Genomic DNA, 19,584 nt, shown 5'->3' on the forward strand with positions numbered 1-19,584 from the left:
AAACTAGCACAGTGCCTGATGAGCAAGGGGCTCAGTAAGGCTGAGGTGGCCCCAATCAGTCCAAATGGAGCCCCAAATCTGGGCTTGCCCACTTACCCAGGAAGTGGACAGAGATCCCTACCCCAGGAGGTGGGTGAGGGAGTGGAGTACCCCATTTCAGCCCAGAAGAGGACTTAGGCCTGCCTGAAGACTGCTACAGCAGAAGGGGACCTAGTGCCACCAAGAACCCCCCTTCAGGTCCCAGTCTGGTGGAGGTAGAAAGGTGGTCACCAGACACAAAGAGTCCGAGACAGTGAGTCAGGCACCATTTTTTATAAAAACGCATAGTATCATTTTCCACTCTAAAATCACATTCAAAAATCGGCAAAGAAACGCCCCGGGAGTGAGTAGACAAGAGGGGAGGGTGCCGACCCAGCCCCGGGGGAGAAGGCGCGACACCACACATGGCAGCGCGACTGGCACGGGGGGCATGCGGCGGGCAAGGCGGTGCCCGTGGGCAGTGGCACTGACAGGACATGGGCTGTGGGGCTGGACGGCCAGGGTTGGGGGCACACTGACTGGCCTGGGCGGGGAGGGCTGGCCCCAGCCGGAGCCCTCAGCTGTGCCACCCACCGCCTGCTGGCCTGCTGTGGTCCCAGGAAGGTGAGGCCTCGCCAGCCCAGGGCGGGGGGTGCCTGGGGCCAGGCTTGGCTGGTGTGGCCCAACCCACAGGTGCCTTTCCACGGTCCTGAGCCTGGGGTTGGTGGGGAAGAGGAGGGCTGTGGGGAGCATCTGCCAACGCCACCCTCCCGACTGAGCCCCAGTGTTCAGGGAAGGAGGAATGGGGTCAGTCAGTGACAGGGGGGCTTTTCCTCAATGAGGGCCCAAGAGATCCAGTCACCACAGGAGGCCTTGGCAGCCAGGGAGACAAGGGCCCTCTCCTCACCACCAATGGCCAGAGGGCAGGACAGTGCAGGGCCCTGTCCCTCTGTTGCAGGGGGGGCTGTGGTGGGAAAGTTCAAGTAGTATCCCTGTGCTATGCCCTCCCCTGGGGTTGGGACGCTGGGCCACCCGGCTGTGCCATGGCAGAGCACAGCCCACAGGGCCTGAGGTGGCACAGCTTGGTGAGGCTGCATCCCTGGGGAGGGGTGGGAGGGCTACTCGGGGCTGCCGCTGTCCCCCACAGGAAGACGCTGGGAGTGGGCGGCCCCAGGGATCAGGAGGGCGCTGGACAGTGGCTGGGTTGGTGGCAGCAGGAGCTGAGGCAAGCGGGCCCCTCCCTGGGGGCTGGGCCAGGCTGGGGCCACAGGAGATCACAATAATTACAAAATAAAACTTTTTCCGCTTTGCGGGAAAACAAATAATAAAAATTCGACAAAATAAATTAGAGGTTTATAAAAGGCGGCAGGCGGGTGGCGGGTCAGAGGCCGTTGGCGCTGCCGCGCTGCACCAGCGGCACCTTGCTGAGCTCCACCACGGGTGAGCGCGGCTTGTTCTTCATCTTGGGCACCCGCTGCACCAGCTGCTGGGCTTCACGGTAGGCATCTCGCAGCTCCTTCTTCCACTGCACCAGCTCGGGGTCACTCTGCACACGCCAGGCCGTCAGCCCTGGCCAGCAGCCCCGCCGCCCTCCCGCACCAGGGCCCCCTACTCACATCGCACTGCAGGACAAACTGTTTGCCACCACGGATCTTGAGAAGGAGGCACTTGCGCTCCTTGATCTGTGTCTCCTCCACGGACTGGATCTCCTCCATGGTCAGCAAGCTCTGCTGCGGGGTGGCCAGGCGGTGAGGGGCAGGCCCATGGCTACCCCCACGCCTGGCACCCTGACCTTGCACCCGCTCCTTACCGGGGCCTCGCCCTCACCCCGCCACTCCAGCCGGTTGGGGAACAGGTAGAAGTACCGCCGCTGCCACTGGGTCAGGAAGGGGTTGCCCATCTTGGACATGTAGCCATGCATGATGCAGTCCTTGCCCAGGGCATAGTCTGCCACAAGAGACCAGAGAGGCAGGCTCAAGCCCAGGTTCAGATCTGTGTGGCCACTTGCTGGCTGTGGCCTTGGACGAGGGCCTGGACCCCAAGCCTGGTTCTCATTTCTACAGCAGCCGTGAGCCTCACCTTCTTCGTGGCCCAGCTGCTTGTTCTTGGCTTTCTTGCGGGCTTCCAGCCGGTCTGTCTCAGCGTTGATGGTGTCAAAGACGGTTTCTGCCACCTCCTGTTGCCACCGCTCCGAGATGGTGAGGGGGAAGTTGCGGTAGAGCTCCTGGTCACTGTCCAGTAGCTTCATCAAGCAAGGCCGCACCAATGGACAGAAGGTGTCAGGACATCATTAGCCACAGGCCTGCCCAAGACCTTGGCATAGTGATGGTCTGGTCCAACCGCCACCCCCAAGGAGGTCTGGGGAGGAGGAAGTGTGGCTCACAGCTGACAGGGCCTCAAGGGAGCACAGAGGGGCAGGAGCCTGCAAGGTCAGGCAGGGCCTCGGGTGTGAGGTCAGGCAAGGCCCAGTACCTTGATTCCTTTTGTGTCCTCCTCATCAAAGGAGCCAATGTCAAAGGCGTCAGCTGCATTCACCTCCCCCCGTGGGGGGATCAGGGGCGGCGGGTACTGCAGTGGAACAGGGGTTGGGCTGTCAGCATGGGAGAGGGGCTACAGGGACCTTGCGCGACCCCAACCGAGTTGTTACCTTCTGCAGGAAGACCATCTGCCAGTCCAACGAGCGGAAAAAGGGGCTCTCCTTCACCTCCTGAGCCCTGTGGGAACACAGATGCCTGTGACCAGGGCTTGGTACCACCCAAGTCTAGGCCAAGGGGTCAGGCTGAGCTCAGGCTTAGTTCTTGATTCAGCCACTTTCTGGCTCTGTGACCTTGGGCAAGTTCCTAAACGCTGAGCCTGCTTCCTCATCTCTAAGACAGGAGAACAGTAGTCCCCACATCTCAGGGCTGTTCAGTTTTATTTATTTTGGGAACTGGGGGCTGAACCCAGGGGTGCTCTACCACTAAGCTACATCCCCAGCCCTTTTTATTATTTATTTATTTATTTTGAGACAAGGTCTTGCTAAGTTTCTGAGGCTGGCCTCAAATTTGTGAGGCTCCTACCTCAGCCTCCTGAGTAGCTGCGTGTATAGGCACATGCTATCACACCTAGCTTATTGAGTTTTAATATGGGTGATTTAGTAACACCCTGCCCAACACTTAGTAATATTCAATAACCATAAAAAGATGCTTTTAGGGGCTGGGGATATAGCTCAGTTGGTAGAGTGCTTGCCTTGCAAGCACAAGGCCCTGGTTCAATCCCCAACACCACAAAAAAAAAAAAAAAAAAAAGCTGCTTTTATCCTGCTCATCATCTTGGCTACAGGGCTGCTCTGGAAGCTGGCCTGGTTGGCTCCAGCAGCTCCATGTGCAGGTGGCTCTTCCACCCTGAGAAGCCTGGATGGTAATGGTTTGACCCACTTGTGAGCTCCTCAAAGGAGGCTGGGACCATGGAGGGGGCTCCCTCCATAGTGGGACACAGCCCTCGACTTAGGGGGCAAGTCAGAAGCCTGGGCAGGCTGGCAAGCAGCCTGTCCCAGCACAGCTGCATGCCCAGGTAGCCAGAGTACTCACCCGCGGCCCAGGCAGCCCAACCTCCGGTTGACATCCCTCTGCAGCAAACCCTCCAGCAGGGAGCGGAGTTCAGGGGAGAAGGAGTCAGGCAGCTCCACAGCCTTTAGGGAGAAGCAGGACACTGAGGGCTGAGGAAGAAGCCTGTGCCCCATTGCACCTCTTGGGGGGTGGGGGGAGTTAGAGCTTCCTAACTGGCCCCCTACAAGCGTGAACTGTGACAATAGAGGGTGAGAGCCTAGAGCAAGAGATCTGCCTCGCAGGGGCGAAGGGGGACCAGAGTTCTGAGATCTCTACTGGTCAGTGAGAAACACAGTCATGACCTGAGCACCCGCCAGAGACCCCAGCACCCCTGCTGTCCCACATCAGGACCCGCATGCTCACCATTGTCAATGTCATACGATCGATCTCGTGCTTGTCTTTGGTCTTGTGCTGCCGGAAAGGGCTGTGCCTAAGTGGGAGAAGTCAAAGACCAAAGTCAAAGGATAAGAACAGGGAAAATGACGTGGGCCAAGTGAATGAGCCTCATCCAAAGCTGGGGTGGTGCCGCCCTAACATCCAGGCAGTGGTGGGCGCCCCTCTGCTGCTTCCTCCTGGTTGGGGGAAGTCTCCAGGCCCGTCCCCCCTGCCCACTAGGGGCCCAGCTCACCCCCGCAGCAGCTTGAAGAGCATGCAGCCCAGCGAGAACCAGTCAGCACTGCTGTCATAGGCCACGCCCTTCTGCAGGACCTCGGGGGCCATGTAGCCATGGGTGCCCCTGCGGGAGGAAGGAGGCCGTGAGTGGGTGGGCGGGGCGCGGGGCGGCAGGGGCAGGCCGGGGCACTCACACGCTGGCATGGGGCTTCTTCTTGGAGAAGTCGCAGGCCAGGCCCAGGTCGGAGATGCGTACGTGGCCGTGCTCGTCCAGAAGGATGTTGGCCGGCTGTGGAGGGAGCCCAGTGAGCCGCGCCCGGCTGTCTACACTCGAGAGAACTTGGGTACTGGAGACGAGGCCCAGGTGGGGTCTTCCCCTCCCTTCCCTAGTTGCAACCTGAACCAGGAAGTGGCCTTGCAGGGAGAGCTGGGGGCGTAACAGGAGGAGATGGGAGTCCCAGGCCAGAACCTAGGTGTGTGAGGACGGGCAGGGTGGGTACCTCACCTTCAGGTCCCGGTAGACAACGAAGCGGTTGTGCATGTGCTCCAGGCCCAGGATGATCTCCGCCGCATAGAAGCGCATGTCGGCTTCAGAGAAGACTCCGTGCTGGGACAGGTGGTAGTGCAGATCCCCACCTGAGGGAGGCAGCCCCAGGGGGCGGCACTCAGCTTGCTGCCCCAGCTGGTTCCGGGGCCCCTGGGCGGCCCTGCACTCACCATTCATGAGGTCCAGGATGAAGCTGAGCTTGTCGGGCGTGTGGAACGCATACGACATGCAGACGATGAAGGGGCAGTCCTATGGGGGAGGGGCCGTCAGCAGAGGCTGCGCAGTCACTGGCCCAGGTGCGGGGCCCACCCAGGCGCCCCTGCTCACCCCAGTGCTGACGAGGGAAAGCATGATGCGCTCGTTCAGGGCCAGGGTCTCCCCCTGCTTCATCTTGATGCGCTTCTTGTCCAGACACTTCATGGCGTACCTGCAGCAGGCAGGGAAGGAGGCATAGCTGTGGCCAACGCCCCAGGTAGGGCAGGGCCCCAGAGCTGCCTCCAACACCTCATGGGAAAGACTAGACACAGGACAAGCATGTGACAAAACCAGAACTTCAGAGAGGGCAGAAGGTGCTGGCAGGTGAGGAGCTCTGAGGAGCCTGCAGGAGGCCACAGCCCAAGCAAGACGGGGAGGAGGGGACAGCATGTGGCCCAGCTGAGACTGCCCATGCAGGGGCCTACAAGCCTGGGGCACTGGTCTCCCCCACAGCTCTTCCCCAGGACACCCAGGTCTTCCAGGTGTCCCTGTCCTCTCAGGCATCCACCAAACGCCAGCTGAGCTGGGTGCTCACATCTTGCCCGTGTCTGCTTTCCGGCACCCGTAGACCTCACCGAAGCCCCCGCGCCCGATGATGCGATGCACGCTGAAGTCGTTCATGGTCAGCTGCAGGGTGGCAAGAGCTGGGTCACCGCGGGCTACCTGGGCCACACGATCACCTGCCCCCAGCTTCCCTCACTGGGATGCCAGCCCTAAGCCCACAGTCACCACTCCAGGGACCAAAGGGCGGACTCCCCTGACTGCCTTCCCTGGCCAAGCTGTGGGCCCAGCTGGCTCTCCACGCCCACCAGCTCCACTCACATGGATGTTGAGCTCCACGTTCTTCCACTGGCAGAACCGTGTGAACTTATCGCTGTAAAGAAAGGAATCCAGGCTCAGGTAAGCCTCAGAGAGTGGGCAGAACAAGGCTGGCATGGGTCTGTCCCGCCCCACTGACGTTCCCTGGGATCGCGGCATGGGCCTAGGCCATCCAACTGTGGTTCCTGCTGGGATCAGATAAGCTTAGAGAGGAGGGCACCTGGTTTAACCCGGACTTCCTGCTGCCACAGCCTCCCTGGGGCTCGGCATGTTGCTGCTTACATGCCTCCAGTGACACAGAGCTCATTCCCTGTGAAGCCACCCACCCCATGGCTGCAGAGCTGTGACCCTAACCCGCAATATCTACAACACCCTGCTGACTGTTGTGCAGTCACAGAGGCGGGGTGCACTCCACGACCTGGATGCTCCTCAGGCCAGGCAGCCTGGCAGGGTGCTGTAGAGACCAGGGCAAAGATGCACGGTGATCCAGGGACAGGCCTGAGGAGTCTGGTACTGAGAGGGCAGGTGGGAGGAGATGACTCGGAGCCTGTCTGACCTCCAGGAGCTTCTGCAGCAGGTAGTAAAAGGCCCAGTCCCTCCTCCTCGTGGCCTTCTGTCCCCTCTGAGAGGTTTCTTCCTCCCCACGCGGGGCCCCACACTCACCTCTCGATGAATTTCTGGAACACATCTCCTCGGAGGTTGTGACAAATCTCCTCGATGTACGGCTGCAGAGGGAGCTGGAAGTGGGTGACTGGGCCCCTCAGGTGGTGGCTGCCCAGGCCCCACCCCCAGCTGCCCATGCTCCTGGATCTGGGGCTGTCTCAGAGGACCCTGGTGGGGTTGGGTGGGGCCAGCAGGACATAAGCCCAGCACACACCTGGAAGAGATCTGGAGGCACCTGCTTCTTCACCAAGTGGCCCTGGACGTGCTCAGTGGCACTCTTCGAGAAGGGCTAGGGAGGACAGAGTTGGCCATGAGTCTTCCCCAGGGCCTTTCCTTCCCTTCCGCATCCCAACAGCTCAGGCAGCAGAGCCACTGGGGAGATTCGGGCTTGCGGCTACTCACGTGCGAGCAGGCCAGCAGCTCCTTCATGATGTAGGCATCAAAGATCTCCCGGCTTCGGGCCACACGCTCCTCCTCTGTCTCCAGTTTCTCATATTTCTTGATCTGGAGGACACAGGGCAAAGATGCCAGGTGGCACACAGACACAGAGCAGGGTTGAGCTGACTACCTGCCCTGGGCCAGGCCCCGCCTCACCTCCTCATAGAACTCCACCAGGGGCTTGGCCTCCTCCAGGTGGTTCAGGCAGAAATCTCGGAAGAGCAAGTACCCTGAAAGAGACCAGCTGGGTCACCCTGAACCACATCTCCTCCTAGGATCTTCCCGGATGAAGTGAATTTGGGGCTCCCTGGGCAGAACCGGCCAAGACAGCAGCAGAGGTGGTCCCTGTCCCAGGCAGGGGTTGGGTAACGTGGCCGCTACGGCTGCTGCCAACCTGAAGCTTCCTGGCCTCCAGGTTGGGCGGCGCTGTGCTGTCCTTCCCAGAACCTGCCTCTTAAGGAAGTGGCAGCACACGGTGCTGCAGAGGCAGGGTTGGCTCTGGTGCCAGGAGCCCCGTCGGCATCCAAGCTCACAGGCCTCATGCCCCTCTTGAGGCTACACCACCCACTGGTGGGCCAGGCAGATGCAGACAGATGCATCCAGACAGGATCCTGCCACCTCTGGTATCCAAGTCAGGCTGCAGGGGGTGGCTCTGAGGGAAGCCCCTTTCCCCTCCCCTGCCCCCGCCCCTTCCACACATGGCTGACTTTCACAGCAGCCCTGACAAGGAGGGCAGGTCAGATGGTGAGCTGAGGCTCAGGGAGGTCTGTCAGACACACAGCATATGCCAGAGGCATAAGCGGGGACTCTGGGCTCGACAGTGGCAGGTTCCTGGGAGGGTGGGCTGGAGGGTGGGGGCTTCAGAGCAGGGGATGGAAGGTGATGCGCAACAGGGGAACGGAGGAGTGAGGCGGGCTCTGGAAGGGCACCCTCACAGCTCCCTGGGAGCGGGGCTGAGGCCTGACCACAGAGCAGCTGTGGGAGGACCAGAGCTCAGGGCAGCCCTGCTCCTTCCTTGGCCTCCAGCTGACGTAGGTGACAGCGCTTGAGCTGGTGGCTTTCCACACTTCTCTGGGGACAGTGTCCTCGTATTGTCAATGCCCTCCACTGCCTGGGCACCTCTGTTTGAGTCTGTAGCTATCCTTTCTGACAAGGACAGCTGAGCCTTTTAATGTAGTGCCTTCGAGTAACTTGTGAATGGAGTTCCACAGCAGGCAAAGTGCTCCTATAGACACTACTCTCATCCAACCCTGTCAGTCCTGGGCAGTGGGGCTCATGAGTCCAATTTCCCAGATGAGGAGAGGCTCAGAGATGTGAAGCAACATTCCCAAGGTCACACAGCATGGGCCCGGGACCCAAACTGTGTGTTTCCTGGCACACTGACACTTCAAGACTGACCTCCACTGCCTGATCCGGCCAGGCCACTCCCAGATCCTGCTCACGGGAAGGCGGGGAAGGCTAAGAAGGCCAGGCCGAAGCAGAGCTGGGGGCTAGAGCTGCTCCCCTGAGTCCTGGGCCCTGGGCCCTGCTGGTGAGCAGACTCATGGAGCCTCCAAGACAGGAGGCACCGGGAAGAAGGGTGAGGGGTGCACAGAGGCAGGTTGTGCAAAGGGCCTTGGGGGTGGGGCGGGGCCACCACAGCTGGGCAAGCGCCACAGGAAGGGCCCCGCCTCTTCCTGTCAGCTCTACCAACGGCCCAGAGCAGCTGTGGCTGGGCCAAGGGGAAGCTGCAACTCTCAAAAACAAAAACCCCAAAGGAGGAACTTCCCTGGCGGCCCTGGAAGACCACTGGGCCCCGTCCCCTCCCCATCACGGGGCTCCCTGGGCTAACAGCCAGGGGCTGGCAGGTACAAGGGTGGCAGCTCCCCAGGGAGCAGCCCCTGCAGCCACCTTGCCCAGTGGGTGGGGGGCTAACCCGCCAGGTAGAGGGGACACAGCCTAGCCAGCTGGGGGTGGTGACAGGATATCAACTCAGGGTTCTCCTTGGGGGTCTGGGCAGCTGGACAGGGAGGGAAGTTCCTGGGCTGGCAGGACCACAGCTGCACTCACCCAGCTTCTGGGAGAAGATCTTCTCGAAGGTCACCTCTCCCCGGTCCTCCAGGTACTTCTGCATAACACTGCGGATGCTGCAGGGCAGAGGGGCACAGTGAGCAGGGCCCGTGCCCGCCCCTCCCCTACCCAGAGCCTGAGTTGAGCCACTGCTGGTGGGAGGTGGCTGCTCCTGACGGCCTAGTCACCAATCCTGACCACAGGTCACAGCAGATGGACCCAAGGAAGCCTGCGCCCTTCCTGCTCAGCAGCCCACCACCTGCAGAAGTCCCAGGCTGCCAGGACTGGCTTTGGGAATCCGGCCACACTGCAATGGCCAGGGTTCAACCCACTGGCAGGTGAACAGATACACAAAATGCACCCGTTGATCATCCATATGATGGCGTATTATTCAGTCACGAAAAGGCGCAGAGCACTCACATGCTGTGGCTCAACTGAACCCTGCCATTTATGTCACATGAAAGAAGACAGTCACAAAAAGCCAGATCGTATGACTCCATGCATGTGACTGTCCAGAACAGGACAATCGACAGAGACAGGGCAGGTCTGCTGTTGCAGGCTAGAAGGGAAGGACGGGCCTGTCAATGGGCAAGGAGTCCCTTTTTGGGGTGATGGGGACACTCTGGCCTTGCAGGGGTGCAGGCTGCACCACATCATGAATGCACCAAGGCCACCGCACCACACAGTTGAAAGTGATGAACTTCACATTGTATGGATTGGGTCTCGACTTAAAAAATAGTTCAGGGGTAAAAAAAGCCAGGCTTAAAGGTCCATAATGGTCAGAACAAAATATGGGGTGGACGCTGGGCTTCCTGCTGGGGGCTATAGCCAAGGGTCTGGCTGCTGTGCCCTGACACCAGCCCCATACTTGCATCTGTTCTTCACCTTACCCCTGAGCAAGGCCTGGGAGAGCCACCAGGTCACGCTCCAAGCTCCAGATGCCATCTTGCTGTCCCCACTCCCCTCTTCTGGGCCATCTTTAGCCCAACCTTGCCAGCCTGTCCCAATAGCCAGCTATGGTCACATTTGGCTCTCGCTAAGCTGGGCTCCTAGGGTAATGCCCAAATGAGGGCATGTGATGGCCGGGGACATGCTGGGCATCACACCCAAACCCTGGCCTGCTCACATGGCCCTGGAGGCTGTGCAGGCTGCCAGCCGGCCTCCAAGGAGGATCTGAAGCCGGTGAGGATTCACAGCCACAAGCCTAGGCTCTCTGTGCTCGGCATACACCCCTCCTAAGCCTCTTGGTGCCTCTCTCCTGCCCGCTGAGAGTCCAGCATGGGCCAGCCTGGTCACCCGGACTGTAGTCAACCATTAGGGACTTGAGGCCTGCGCACAGCACACGAAACCCACCCTACCCTGCAGGCACTCTGCCGAGATCACAGACCTGGGTCTGTGATATTACACAGCATGAGCCAAAGGCTGGGTGGGCCTCATGGTCTGTGAGGAGAGGCTCAGAGGGTAGGCGCCTGGCGGGTGGGGAGGCCAGAACTTCGCTGGGTTCCTAAAGTGCAAACAGGATGTCGCCAGGTGGTGAAGCCCAGGTCACCGGGGGCCGCGGTGACAGGTGAGGAACCACCAGCCCAGGGCAGAGGAGCAAAAAGCCCACAGAGCAGAGGGGAAGCATAACAAAGGACAGAGGGAGGGCAGGGCCTTGGGTGCTGGGAAGACTCAGCCAGGGACAGTCCCTGCCTGGCTACCACTGGACGAAGCCCAGACAGATGCACTCACACAGGAAGGAGGGGGTTCAGGCTGCCAGGTGGCAGGAGGAGAGTTTGCTGGCCTGCCCTATGGAGTGGGCCCAGGGCACTGCAATGGTGAGGCTCCATCCCGCACAGTGGTATAAACTTGTAATCCTAGCGGCTCAGGAGGCTGAAGCAGGAGGATCTCAAGTTCAAGGCCAGCCTCAGCAACTGAGCAAAAACCCTGTCTCAAAATAAAATCCTACGCAGGGTTGTGGACATGGCTCAGTGGCTAAGCGCCTCTAGGTTCAATCCCTGGTACCAGAAACTTAGAACAGAATGTGGCTCCAGTGGGGGCAATGGGACCCAGGGCCTGCTGCCCTACAGCCCTCCTTAGGAGCATCAGCCACAATCACGAGCCCACAAAGCTGCTGTAAACACAATCCTGAAGCTGTGACCCCTCGCCTGCCCCCACTCTCACAGGCTAGGAGACGCCATGACCTCCCAGCTGCCTCTGACAGGAAGTAGGGCCCTGATGACAAGCACAGGCCCTGGCCACTCTGTGTTTCCGTTCTGAGACTCCTTCGGAACAGACCCTGTCCAGCAGGGAAAAGAGGAGCTGTCGGTCCAGGGCCTGGCATCCCAAGACCCCAGCACCCCCATGATGCCTCCTCAGAGGACATTCTCTGAAAACCAGAAGGGTATGTGAAGCCAGCATGCACCCCACTGCAGGCCACACACAGGTCCATATTACCAGCCCCACCTTGTGGGACTCACATGGACCCAGGAGACCAGGACAGAAACCAAGTCTCCCACGGTTTCACACACGGCAGGAGCTTGGTAAGTCTGTGAAACTGAGACTGAGACCCCTGCTCTGGGGATGCAGAGGAGACTTGAGCAGAGAGGTCCTGGGCCCAGCTGGCATGTATCAGAGGCCTGAGATCTGGCAGAAGGACACAGCGGCATGGAGCCCAGGAACCTGTGAGGCCTGTGCCTGGATCTCACCTAAAGTGATCCAGGAAGGCAGGACCATTCCCAATCCTGGGCTCAGCTCAGGGGGCTCTGCTTCTGCACCTGGTTCTTGTGTTCTGGGACATTTCAGTCCAAATGAAAGGGAATGAGGAAAAGCCGTAAAGAGGGGGAAAAAAATCACAAAATGTCCATCTCCCATGGCAGTGGAGAGTCAGGTGAGATGGACAGACAGGTAGATGCAGATGACAGGGAAAGCAATTCCAGCTGCCAGGGGGACCCCACCAGGAGCAGGGTATGGCCCTGGGAATGGGGAAATGGGGCCTCGCTGGGAAGCCCTGTGAAGTCCCACAATGTCTTCCTGGGAACCTGCACAAATGGTGCCAGCTTAGCCCAGGGAATACCCACCCAGGAGCCAGGAAGTAGCCACTGCCACTTCCTACCATGTGGCTCAGAGTGGCCACAGTAGACACGCAAAGGCCCTCATGGGGAAACGCGTTGGTAAGACCTGCCTGCAATAGCCAGGGGACCTGCCAGGCAGGGCCTTCTACTTCCCCAGGAGCTCTGCTGTGGCCCAGGCCCAGAGCACAGCAGGAAGCAGGACCCCAGGCCCGAAGCCAGCCCTCCCCTCAGAAGCCACGCCTGAGGTGGCCACAGCGTTCTTCCCCACCCACAGCACTTCATTTTCTTCCTTAAAAAAAAAAAAAAAAAAAAAAAAAAAAGGCTTTTTTAAATAAAATAAACAACCCCCCAAACCAAACACAAGGTCAGGCCTGAGCAGAGTCCTTGAATGTTAGGCCCCCAAAACTGCAATTTTAGGGTTTCCTGTCCATCCCCAGGGGGCTGGTGGCCAAGGAAACAGGCAGGTTAGAAACACGTGTCACTGGGGTAAGCTCCTGCTGGGGTGGCAAGTACGGGTGCATGGGAGGCAGGGTGGCCTCCTGGGCTGGTCACCTTCATCCCAGCACTGGCTACCTGATGCTGGCAGGGTGAGTGGCAACATGCCCAGAGTGGCATCCCTGCCGTCATCCAGGTCAACAACCCCATATCCAGGGGTGCATGGCCCCCATGATCCACTCCAGACCTTCAAGAGAACCAAACGTGCCGGGTGCAGTGGCGCATGCCTATAATTCCAGCGGCTCAGGAGGCTGAGGCAGGAGGATCACGAGTTCAAAGCCAGCCTCAGCAACTTAGCAAGGCCCTAAGCAACTCAGCAAGACCCCGTCTCTAAATAAAATACAAAAAAGGGCTAAGGATTTTGCTCAGTGGTTAAGTGCCCCTGGGTTCAATCCCCAGTACTCCCCCCAAAAAGAGAGAGGGAGAGAGAGGGGGGGGGGGGAATGCCTGAATGCTCTTGGCCCAGAGGGCCCTAAGTTTCCCTGTGCCTGGAAGTTGGATGGTACCAAGGCCTAGGTTCCAAATGGCTGGCCCCACGTCCTTCCTGGGAGGCCCAGGTCCAGTTTCCTCATTTGCAAAATGAGGATGTTAGGGTTACACTGCACTGCCCTCCAAGTGGCCACTCAGAAAGCCTGGGAGGACACAGCAGAGGGGACACTGCTGGGCTGCTGTCAGCTCATGTCCCGCCTCCTGGGCCATGGGAAAGCTGCCCAGGCCTCTCTCCCTGGTACCCACAGCTCACCGCCAGGCTGCTTGTATTCGGACACTAAGTGGTCTTGTTCAGGTCTAAATCCCACATTTACCATGTGCTCAGGGGAAGAGACCAGTGGCCGGGTGAGCTCCTAGTGACCAACTGTGGCCGAGGCGGAGTCCATGGGCAGGAGCTGACGTGTGCACAGGGCCTGCCCCTCCTCTTAAGGTCAGAGCAGCTCCGAGTGTTCCCCTCGCTGCACCAAGGGCCCAGTGGGCAGGTCTGATGCCTGCCTCTCAAAGGATCCAGAGCATGGTGGCACAGAGGTGCACAGAGGTGCAGGTGCTCAGGAGGCAGTCCAGCTCAGGTGGCAGAGAGCTACTCACTCCCCAATCCCGCCCCCGCTCCCCCAAGCCAGGGTGTTTTCCTGGCTCTGAGGGGCAGACCTGGCCCAACTCTGGGGAGAACTTCCAGTATATTCTAATACCACATGGTTCAGAAGAAGAGCAAGTCCCATGCTTTGTGGTGCAGTGGCCTACCTAGCATGTTGGTCTGAGACCTTACAGGTGGCTCCTACTCAGGGTCAGGGACAGCAGCTATGTGGACTCAAAGGACCTGCTGGAGTTGAGGCAAACGCCCACTTCTTTTTTAAACCAAGGCTGGGCCACTGACCAGGAGCCCACAATGAGTGCAGCGAACCCAAAGTCCTCCCCGAGAAGCACCTCTCAGCCCTTCCCCCAACCTCCACATAAGTGCTGGGTGCAGGTCTCAGGGGACCCTGGCCTGTGCCCAGTCTCTGCCCTGGCTGCCTCCCCCGCCCCCCTGCCAGGGCTGCAGGAAGCAGCAGTGTCCCTCTTGGGAGCACATCAGACTGGGAGAAAGCCTTGGCTGGCAGGGGCTGTGGTCTGGTGGCCTTTGTGTGACAGTGATGCTACTGTTGCGACCTGCCACAATCGGACAAGCTGGAGAGAAGGCTGCAGGAGCCATGCCGGGAACGCCATGCTCTGGAGATGTCAGTTAACCAGCCTATGGCTGCACTTGAGGTGCTCTCCTGTGGCATTTCCAGGAAACCTGGCACCGAGGTGGCAGCAGGGAGGAAGTCCCCTGGGACTTCTTATTAATATTTCTCAACGACTTTCCCTGGGGCTGAAATGTACCTGGAGTTCAAGAATGGGGCCACTACCAAATGGGAAAGACCGATCCTGATTGCCAAGTCCTAGCTAGTCCACGGCCAAGGAAAGAAAATGACCAGTGGCCCTGCACACATGAGCCCTGTCTACAGAAGGCCGGCCTCCCAGGCTCCCTTGAAGGGATGCACAGAAAGAGGCAATTTGGTGGCCTCATCCAATGTCACCAATGTGACATAAGCAGCAGCACCTTACTGCTACAGGGAGACGGAAATCTGCCACCCTGTTAGCATGAGCCAAGAACAAACTTCCAGAGCTTCTTGCCCTGCAGTTCTCAGGAGGGGGATGTCCCTACCGCAAACCCAGGATAGCTTTCAGAGTTGGAGAACTGCCCCCGCCCACGTCACTGCCAGAACACCCATTTCTGCGGTGTCGCTGCTGCCCTTTGCTGTGAGCAGCAATGCGGAGAGGAGATGCTGTTCCAGAAAAAAGCTGCAGCCAAACCCCTCACTTTCAGAATTTCATTTGAAATAGACTAGAAATAACTTGAATGTAACTCCAACCAGAGGAGGAAACGGACCTTAGGAGCCAGAGGGGAGTGGGGAGGGGCCCCAGGAAGCCGGGGCAGGTATGATGGAGGCTGAACACTCCTCAAAGACAGTCACGTGCTCCTGGCTCCTGATGTTTGTTCCATAATAACCTAGAAGCAACAGCCACTTGCCGAACCCACCAGGCCCAGGGCCCCAGGGCCCCAGGGCCCAGCCCTCTGCACAGGAACCTCGAGGAGGGAGGAAATGCAGCTGTGGAGCAGGGCAGGTGCAGCCCTCCGGGGAACTTACTGCTAGGGACTGATGGTGCATTGACAGGACCCACCATTCCTGCGCCAAAGCGCGGATTCCCGTGCACAGATCCTGGCCGATACACTTACAGTCCCTTCAAATGCATTCACCGAGGGAACCAGTGGGTAAGCCAGCACTTAATGGCAAATCTCTGAAACCCCCGGCTCTGGGAAGGAGGACAGATGGGAAAAGACTTCCCAGAGACCCGTTCCTGGGAAACAGCAGTGGCTTCAAAGGCCCTGAGGGAGTGACTGCCGAAAAGATAATCTTGTTTTCAGGGGCAGGAGGGGGAGAGCACAGCTACTGGAGTGGAAAGTTCTGGGTAAAAGAGAACGGCTGGCGGCAGCAGGGTTTCTGCTGGTGATGGAGAAGTGGAGGGAGGAAGGAGGGCGAAAGCCCTCCCTGCACCCCTTCCCCCACTAAGGGAGGCAGGAAGTCCTGGCTGCGAAGGGTTAACAGGAACGAAGAGGCAGCAGAAGCAGTGGAGGAAGAGCACAGGGTCTGGGGAGACAGGGAAGCCAGAAAGGGGCGGGCAGGAGGAAGCTGAGGTGGGGGAGGGACCAGGAAATAGCCCAGGGAAGGAGGCTGCAAGAGGCACGGGCTCCCACATGCTGCTGCTGGGCCTGCCCCTGTCACCAGGGAGGGCAGGGGTGCCTCCTGGGACCGCCCAGGCATGGCTCCTCAGCCAGGAGCCCAGAGATTAATTACATGAGGCCTCAGTGGTCATATTAAGCAAATGATGATAATTACAAGACTGCGGTGGCGGCTGTGGCTGCGGCGGCGGCCAGGAGAGACGGCAGCTCCTTTGGGGTGAAGTTAGACCACAGACCCTGAAAGCTGGAGGGGCGCGTGGAGGTCGTCAGTGAAGGGCAGCCCTGTCATTTTACTGGGGCAGAAACTGAGGCAGGCCCAGCCAGGATGAGGGACCTGCCTGGGGCCACATGAGCGGGCGCTGCAGCAGGATGAGGAGCCAGGTCTCCTGCCTTCCAGCTACACAACAAGGTCAGGAAGTGGGTCTGCTTCCTCAGATCCTATGGGTGACAGAAGGGGAGGTCCCTGTGCCAAGACAGAGTGGCACCATGCCCAACTGCTCCAGTTCCCCAGTCCTGGGAAATCAGGGCTGTGATGCCAGCCCCGCTCTGGCCAACCCAGAAGCCCAGGCACCAGAGAGGTTGCCAAGATGGAACTACCCCAAGGTGGGAACAGCTCCCAAAGGCACCCTATCATGGGAACAAATCATGGCTTCTCCCTGACTCTGACCTCGTGGGTGTTGGGAAGACAGGACCCTGTGTCTGATGGGACCCCTAGCATGGCACTACCGTCTCCGGAGACTAGCTTTGCCAAAGCAGCTTGGTTCTCCATTTTAGCCGACAGGAAGGAGCCTGGGCCTCGTGAACCATGACAGCTGCTGGCACCAGGGGCTGCCCTGCTGTGTCCAAGACATCACCCCAGACCCACAGCTCCCCAGACAAGGGGTGCCAGTCAGCCCATCCCACAAACTATGGACGAGAGCACAGGTGTACACAGGTGGGTGGCAGGGGAGAGCCAATCCCAGGTCTCCTTTGTGACCAGCACAAGTCTCTGCCTCACTCTGGGTCACAAGAGCTTCAACTGTTAAATGGGAAGAAAACCATCCACTGGGCCTGCTTTCCACAGCTGTGAAAAGGATAAAATGCAGTAAAAAGCACTTTGGAAATACACAAGTATTGGGCAAATGTAAAAGAGTCACAATCGCCACCAAGGGCAGTAGGTATGTGACCAAGGGAAGTGCAAAGCCATCGCCAAGGGTGGTCTGCTTTCCAGTGCAGAATGCCTGGTCACTGCAGGGCAGCACATGACCCTTGCCTGGCCTCAGCACTTAGCATGTTCAGTGCTGGAAGCTCCAGGCCGTTTGCTCAATGTCATGCAGCTGAATGTGACCTGTGAGAGATCCTGTGACGCCCGCTGCTCCCCTAAAGCTCACAGCCTACCTCTTTTCTGCTCAGGACTAAGAGATATCACTCAGTCCTGATATTTCTTGAGTAACTACTACAAGCAAGGTTTAGCCTTATCAACTTTATGGGTTGCCTTTTGGATCAACTGAGATGACTGATGTCAAAATAAATAATGAATTATTATAACTTCCATTCTTATTCCTATCGTATCATCACTACCTCGGACAGAGAGTGCATAGGGAAAGAGGAAGGCCTCCTTTCTCACGGTTCTAACACACCTGCAGAGCCAACCCAAGGCGGGGCAGTCAGAAGTGATGCATTCTGGGGAGAGGTAACCTAAATGCAGAGAGTTCTAGAAAAGGCCCCACCTCACACTTTGCAGAAGCCCCACCGGCAGGAGGTTCAGGAGGTTGTGGCCTCCAAGGAGAGCCATTCAGGGCCCTAGAGGTTAACTGCCTTGTTTTCTCCCTCCTGGCTTTGTCATTTCTGAACTCATTTTTGTCCTAACTGTCGCTGCTCCCTGGACAGCCCCAGCTGACAGTCTGGTTCCTGTTTTGAGAAATCTGATTGCGAGTGTCTTAGGAGAAAAAAAAAAAAAAAAAATGGGCCCCAACGGCCTTTTCAAAACGTAGACTAATTTTCCTCTCCCAGGCCTGGTATTCAGTCAATCTGAAACCCAGAGAGCAGGCATGGGAGAGGGGGAGGGGGAGAGACCCAAGCAGGGCACCCCCTGCAGCTGCGGGTCCTGCCTCAGAGGCTGAAGACACCAGTCACTGCTCTTATTTCATACCATACACATTTCACAAATGTGAAAACAGACCCAGAAGTGGGAAGGGTCTTGTTTGAAGTTGCATGATAAGACCACAGCAGCTGGAACAGACTCAAGTGCCCAGCCTGATGGGGTACCATAGGCAACTCTCAGGCATGTGCAAGGAGCTGCTGGGACTGACCTCACCTCACAAGGGATCCTGGTGGGTGGGCACACCTGCTCTCACAGATGCAGGGCATCCAGGCCCCAGCTCAGACTGGAGTAGTGGACAAAATGTAGAACTAGAAGCTGAGAGCCCAGCTTCTAGTGATGGTGGTGGCCAGGAGTTACCTTGAATTATCTGGGTGATGCTAGGCAGACCACTTATTTCTGGGGCTTCAGCTTCCCCACCTGTTCCATGGCACAACATCACACCTGTCCTACCCACCTCCTGGGTTCAAACAATGGGACAACTCTATTCCACCATAAGATGCGGGACAAGCCCCAGACACCGCTCACATCCTGTCAGCTTCTGCGACGACATCCTGAACAGTTTAAAGTTTGACACCAGGTGCGATGAATCCGTCGTATTACAGAGGTGGCAGCCACGGGTCAGCTGCCGCAGGTGTGCGAGGACGTCCCCTGGTCAGTGGTACCCAGTGGTACGTGTGCAGGGGAGAGGGTGAAGCGGGAGCTCCCCACCTGAGTGCAGCCCCCTGGGATAAGGCACCCCACACCATGGTACCCACCACCTCGGCGCCGTCCAAGCACTACCAAGCCCGGCCCCGGCGGGGACCCCAGCAGACTCGCTCCCCCGCCCGCAAATCTCACACAAGCGTGGACCGGAGGGGAGTGGATGGGGCAGCGGAAGCCCCGAGGGGCGCGGGTCCGCGACGCGGTCGGACAGAAGGGTGAGCGGAGGCAGGCCAGGGGAGGGTGTCCGGCAGCGCCAGGGCCTGGGGGGCGGCCGGGCCGCGCTGACAGCGACCAGGCGGCGGCGAGAGGCACAGGAAGCGGGGGGCGGCCCTGGAGCGGCGCGCCCGGCTCCGGCGCGCGGGGCCTGGGGCTGCGGGGGCCGAAGGGCGCGCGGGGCCTGGGGCTGCGGGGTCTCGGCGCAGCGGCCTCACCTGGGCTCGGGCAGCAGGATCTTCTTGCTGGCGCGCGCGGCCGGCGTGGCCTTGCTCTTCTCCATGGCCATCAGGTAGCTCACATCGGCCAGCACCGCCTCCAGGTCGGCCATCTTGGCGGCGGCAGCGCTGCTCCCCCCGCCGCCGCCGCTCGCTTGGCTCCCGCTCGCTCGGCGCGCTCGGCCCGCCCGGCCCGGCCGCGCTCCTCGGCTCCGCCGCCCGCCGCCCGCCGCCCGCGGCCCCGCTCGCCGCCGCTCACAGGCGGCGCCGCCCCATGGCGCCGGCTCGGGCCCGGCCGCGGCTCGCGCTCCGCTCCCGCCGGGACTGCAGTCGGGGCGCCGCCGCCCGCGCCCCGGAGCCGCCGCCGCCTCCGGCCCCGCCTGCCGCGCACAGCGCCAGCGAGCCGGCGAGGGGCCGGGCCGGGCGGGCGGCGGCGCGGGCGGGCGGCGCCCCCTGGAGGCCGCGCGCGGGCGGGCGGGCGGGGGCAGAGTCAGTTCCGCGGGCCACCCGGTGCGGCGACCCCAGCCCCAGCTCAGACACCGGCCCAGACGCAGATGATGACCACGATCTCGGACCACATCT

The 19,584-nt window shown here is 59.7% G+C and overlaps 1 protein-coding gene across 2 annotated transcripts; it reads right to left on the minus strand.

The window, feature by feature from the left end:
- Positions 1–297: 297 nt before the first annotated feature.
- Grk2 (G protein-coupled receptor kinase 2) lies at positions 298–19,347 on the minus strand. Of its 2 annotated transcripts, none has more exons than XM_047518955.1 (21): positions 19,003–19,347; positions 8,989–9,065; positions 7,096–7,169; positions 6,904–7,005; positions 6,716–6,790; positions 6,502–6,563; positions 5,842–5,893; positions 5,555–5,646; positions 5,092–5,191; positions 4,935–5,013; positions 4,723–4,853; positions 4,412–4,506; positions 4,234–4,341; positions 3,969–4,035; positions 3,588–3,688; positions 2,666–2,732; positions 2,491–2,586; positions 2,098–2,260; positions 1,829–1,965; positions 1,635–1,745; positions 298–1,564 (listed from the first exon to the last, which is right to left on the minus strand). In XM_047518955.1, the coding sequence occupies exons 1-21, from the start codon at positions 19,113–19,115 to the stop codon at positions 1,400–1,402; spliced, it is 2,067 nt and encodes a 688-aa protein (XP_047374911.1). In that variant the 5' UTR covers positions 19,116–19,347; the 3' UTR covers positions 298–1,399. The 2 variants fall into 2 exon arrangements, with proteins under 2 accessions (XP_047374911.1, XP_047374910.1); XM_047518954.1 differs by having other exon boundaries at positions 1,635–1,748; positions 19,003–19,345.
- Positions 19,348–19,584: the final 237 nt, after the last annotated feature.

The sequence above is a fragment of the Sciurus carolinensis genome, chromosome 11, assembly GCF_902686445.1.
Source record: "Sciurus carolinensis chromosome 11, mSciCar1.2, whole genome shotgun sequence".
Taxonomy (NCBI): domain Eukaryota; kingdom Metazoa; phylum Chordata; class Mammalia; order Rodentia; family Sciuridae; genus Sciurus; species Sciurus carolinensis.

Excerpts from the sequence above, each read along its gene's own strand:
- Grk2 (XM_047518954.1), bottom strand. The coding sequence starts at position 19,115 with ATGGCCGACCTGGAGGCGGTGCTGGCCGATGTGAGCTACCTGATGGCC. Across the intron at positions 4,854-4,934 it reads CATCCTGGACCTCATGAATG|GTGGGGATCTGCACTACCAC; the intron begins GTGAGTGCAGGG and ends TGCCTCCCTCAG. Across the intron at positions 4,036-4,233 it reads CTCTTCAAGCTGCTGCGGGG|GCACAGCCCTTTCCGGCAGC; the intron begins GTGAGCTGGGCC and ends TCTCCCACTTAG.